At 37.3% G+C, this 5,044-nt stretch overlaps 1 protein-coding gene across 1 annotated transcript in view; it reads right to left on the bottom strand.

The window, feature by feature from the left end:
- The window catches only part of TRABD (TraB domain containing), a 21,294-nt gene extending 16,693 nt beyond the window's left edge, over window positions 1–4,601 (bottom strand). The window contains exons 1-2 of the mRNA XM_009587809.1: window positions 4,578–4,601; window positions 2,340–2,418 (exon numbers count right to left, since the gene is read on the bottom strand). Of these exons, the coding sequence (XP_009586104.1) occupies window positions 2,340–2,418; window positions 4,578–4,601 (103 nt within the window). The remainder of the gene's footprint in view (window positions 1–2,339; window positions 2,419–4,577) is intronic.
- Window positions 4,602–5,044: the final 443 nt, after the last annotated feature.

The raw sequence follows: 5,044 nt of genomic DNA, 5'->3' as shown, positions 1-5,044 counted from the left end.
GAAAGGAAAGAGAGAAGCTGTGTGGCAAGTGAGGTGGATAGAGAAGCAAAGAATACTTAGAAAAGGTATACACCAAATTGAGAAAAAAAAAAAAGAGGCATTTTTTTATTTCTAGAACAAAAGTGTTCCCTTTTGGGATTTTATCTGTATAAACAATAGCAACACATGTACAATGGTGTGAGTATGCTGGTAAAGTCACCTGCACATATTGGCACATATAGGATACCTACAGTACCAATCTTAGCCTTTTCTGGTTAAGGGATCAGTATATACTTGAAAATTAAACCTTAAGAGGTATTCAGGTCAGGAAACCAATCATTCTTCCCTGGTTTCAACAACAAACTATTTAAGACCAAAATGGTACAACATGAGTTCAACCCATCTATGTCAAGCTTGCCATGGAAAACAGAAGATCTATCACAATTACTTGTTAAATGCAAATGCAGAAAGCCTCATTACGGAGATAGAGAAGCTTCAGTTTTACATCAACGGGAAATATAGTAACTTTGAATGAGTTCTCTTTAAGCTGTAATTAATGCATCTTAGAAAAAAAAAGCATCAAGTAGGAAAGCAGAGTTTTGTTTCCAACGAACTCTCTTTCTCTGGCAAGCTGCTGCACAAGTTAGCAGAGGTCTCAAGTGGTCCAGAACCCTAGAATAGGATCATAGTCCCAGGAAAAAAAACAGGTTAGTGAACAGTTTGCAGGCAGGATGTCAAAGATGCAGATAAGTTACAGTCTCCTACCATACATTCATTTGTTTCATGAATCTGGTTTAACTATGTGGCTCTGGCCCCAAATCTGTCCCACAAATACTTATCTCACAAGATTTTATGTCAAAAAAAAACCAACCCACAACCCAAAACAAAAGCCACCCTCCAACATCCTTCTTAGTTAGCATTTTAGCAGCCTGCTACTTCATGGTCAATACCCAAGAACACAGTGTGTTGCAATCAGTACGGTCTGATCTAAGACCACATTGCTGCCAAAACAGATGGTGATGCTAAGGAGGGGGTGGGGAAAACATGACTGTAAAAGGAAGGAGAAGAGGTAGGGCTGTTGCATTTGTAGCACTCTCAGTCACATCATCATAAAAGCAGCCATAGTAGATCAACCAAAATCAACCTAAGCAAATCTCCTGCCTCCCACAATGGTCAAAAGTGGGTATCTAAGGAAAAGTATAGGAAATGGGGAAGCATGCATGATACCTTCTCCAAATACTCTCCTAGCCTAAAGCCATTTATGGCTCAGATTACCCCAGTTGAAAGTGGTTTCTACGTATTCAGTAACCCTTAAAGGATTTCCTTCCTATTAATTTTCCATCCTTCACCTCATACATATATCCAGAACTGGGCTCAATAACATTTCATGTGAAGAAAAACCGCTACAACAGTGCAGTACCAGATGTTACCATTTAAGGACATGAGCAAGGAAAACATTCTCAGGAGCACCTACAGTTTTTATTAAACCAACTTCTGTATCTGGAGAAAAAGGCAACACAAAAAATTAATCTGCTTCTTTAGGTCTGAATGCTTTTCCCATAGCTTTAGTCAAGGCTCTGTTTGCTCCCATGATTGTTACTTCTGAAAGCTGTGATCCCTAGGGATTATTCAGCAACTTCAGCATTACAGTAACATTGCTATTACCCACTAATTCACCATAAGGTGGTTCAGAGCCTATTATTTGCCAGAAAGCACAATCTGAATGTTCCTATTGTTCAAAATGAGAATTTTATACATCAGCATCACAACAGTTTATCAATAAACACAATGCAAATCCTAAGAAGCCTTTGTTTTCTCCTCCTGAGAAAGAAACGTCTGTCATTATCCAACCCTTACCACTAAAAGGACTGATACTCTTCCTGGGCTTCACAAGACAGTTTTGGTTGGAATACTTCTATTCCCACATCCTGCAGGCTTGGCCTTCATACCAAAATACTACCATGCTGGCATGGGCAAAGTATTCCACCTGGGACGACTGATTCGACATCATAAGACTAGATGCCAGAACACCAAAGCAAACATGTACATATCCATCTCTGGCTTAGAGAGCAACAACCAAGCTTAAAACAATAGCTGAGTATATCTATTAAATCAAAACCCATTTAATTTCTTTTGAAAGCATGGCAGCAGCAAACTGACAATCAATTGCTCTTTCCAAATTTGGTTTATGCAACTGGACCTTTGTACAAATCATGAACAGATTAAGTCAGATACGACCTCATTCACATCTCCCTTTTGTGCTAACAGCCACATTCTCATTAAGTAAGGAAAAGGCATGGACATTTAGCTTAATATACTTTCAACATGATACACCCTCCCCAGTCAAACCAGAAACATACAGATATTCTGCGATACACTTGACGTTTCCTTTGGGCCATCTTCTGGTGCATCAGAGGAGGACATTGGATCTGCAGCAGCCTGTATGAAACAAATTCAAAAGGAGGCTGGGAATTATAATGAAATGTTTAAATACATCTGTCCCCTTGCGAGTTTCCTCGATTTGAACATACATATAATATTCAAGCAAGTAAATAATTTAAGCAGTGTCAACAGTTCAAAACATCTGTGGTTTTACAACTGTTTTTCTCCTAGCTGGGTAAGTATAAGAAAGAACCTATTAAAAACTAACTATTTCATGCCTATTTCAAAAGATAATATTTATACCTGACATGGAGCTTTTAAAAAAATCTGATTCTAGAATAAAAAGAACAAATTTATCTCTAACACTACTAGTTTTTTTTTTTTCTGTGTTGAAAACTAAAATGTGCACTGGTTATTATAATACCATTTATAAGATGGCATATTTGACTCAACTACCAGTCAGTATTAGTCTGTCAGGAGTCTGACAAAGTTAATCAGCACTCACAAGAATACACATATCCATTCAAGAAGAGTCTGCTCAAGTATTTTATTCTGTTAGAGTAAGTGTAAGGTAATTAAACAATATGCATACCCAATCTTATAAAATTTATGTGTATGTTGACTTTATATACATCAGAAATCAAAGTCAAAAGGATGAAAAGCATCTGCATAGTTTTGTTCCCTAAAGGATTGGAAGTTAATTGAAAAGATTCCCAAAGACTGACTTTTAAATATTATCACTAGAAGCATATGAGGCAAGTCTTTGACTAACAAAACCTTTCTTATTTTTAACTAACAGGCAAGTTTTAAAACCCATGCATAGAATTCAAACAATCCCAGTCATTCAGCCTATGTCATCCAAGCTGGAGAGGCAGAGTTAGTGCAGAAAACAGAGACTTAGGAATCAGGGCAAGCTCAACTATAAACTATCTTTAGGCAACTACATTAATTCAAAGTAGAATCAGGATGACTACTGGGAGAATTTGGAATGCTTGAACAACATTAAATCGAAAAGTTAGAGACAGGATGAGAATCCATCATCCTTCCAAATGAAAGGCAGTACTAATGAGTCAGCAAGCAGGCAGCCAAACTCTCCTGAAGGATGTCAGCTTTTTAGCTAGAATGACTGGTTTATTTACTTTGTACTTAACCTGGTAAGATTTAAAACAGGACTGTACAAAGCACATCCAATTGCTAGGAGCTTTCAACAAGAGTAATTAATTTCTTCTAGCATTCCATTATGCCAAACAGTAATTTTCAGATAACAAATCCTGGGTCTTACCTTGCCCCACTGAATGTAAGGCAAAATTTATCATGCATTTCATGGAGTAAGACCAAAACGTACAACAGCTCTACAGTGCAAAGTTTAAAACATTCACAGCAACACATCATCCTTTCACTACAAAGCAAAAGTCTGTTCATGGACAACTGTAAACTGCAATTACACCACAAATTGCAATTACATTCACAAATCTAATTTAACACCAGCTCAGCTTTTGATGACAACATATGGCTTGACTCTACTGCTTGCATATGTAACTCTAGTCACAAAAATATTTTGAAAAACGTATCCGTCTGTAACATACGGAATTAATCCTGTCACTTATGCTGGCTTTGTCATCATAACAACATTACAGCATTGCAGTGGGAAAAGCACTAACCACATTAAGAGTCCACCTTTTTTTTTTTAAATTAACTAACAGGACACAGGAACTGACATTCTTATATCTCCAAAGAAAAAAAATTTCCTGATCTTCACTTATTACACTGGAAAAAGATTTTGAGATATATGGATATGAAAGGAGAAGAAAAGGAACAGAAAGGGTATAAAAAAGCACCTCAGTTTAATTTGGCAAGGTACTTAACCTATGTACAGTAAGACCATTCATATACAATTTGCGTAATTTACTCACAAAACATTTTTTCCTCCTAAAGGTTTAAGCTCATAGGTTAGACAATTTGTGCAATTCCTCACTTGCAAGTAAATGAATACAAAAGACCCTTTTTAGCTTTTGCAGCTGTAGAGAAAAGGACCCTGAAAAGAACAGCTTAAATGTGGCAGAACAATAGCACTCAGCCCCCAACCCCCCTACACTGGTAGTCTCGACCCCTGACTTTGCAGGCCTTCACTGAGGATGAGTGGAAGAACCTGGCTGATTCAGAGTCTTGACCTTCCCTGCAATTCTACTGATAAGAAAACCAGCTCCAAGCCCTACCTCCGGCTGTTGCTCCTCTTGCATCCCTGCAGCGTAGGTTTATTTTCACCAACCACACAACTGTAGGAAGTAAAAGGAATGGAAGAGAATTAAAAATTAATGGCATAACCCAGAATATTTAAGAACTGTGAGGAGGGGGAGGGAAAAAAAAAAAGCAGAGGTGTCTCTACAATCTCTGGTAAAAGTTGAAGTAATAAAAGCAGCAAACTGAAGATGCACAAATGCTGTCTTTTCAACTCTGCTGCTGCTAAAAAAAAAATCAAACCCAAAAAACAGAACAAAAAAAAAAAAGACAAAACATCAGTAAGGTAAAACTAGCCTGTCTCAATCCAGTTTTTGAGTTGGTTCTAAATCCAGAGCATAGTCCTGTTCTCACACACAGAAAATACCTTGATAAATAAAAGTGGATTTCATGGGAACTAAGAATTTGCTTTTTTTGCTGTCTTAGATTCTGCAAAAATGCCTTT

The sequence above is a fragment of the Fulmarus glacialis genome, unplaced genomic scaffold (assembly GCF_000690835.1).
Source record: "Fulmarus glacialis isolate BGI_N327 unplaced genomic scaffold, ASM69083v1 scaffold6671, whole genome shotgun sequence".
NCBI classification, from domain to species: domain Eukaryota; kingdom Metazoa; phylum Chordata; class Aves; order Procellariiformes; family Procellariidae; genus Fulmarus; species Fulmarus glacialis.
The sequence above is the reverse complement of the archived record's forward strand: the minus strand, read 5'-3'. Positions and strand labels throughout refer to the sequence as shown.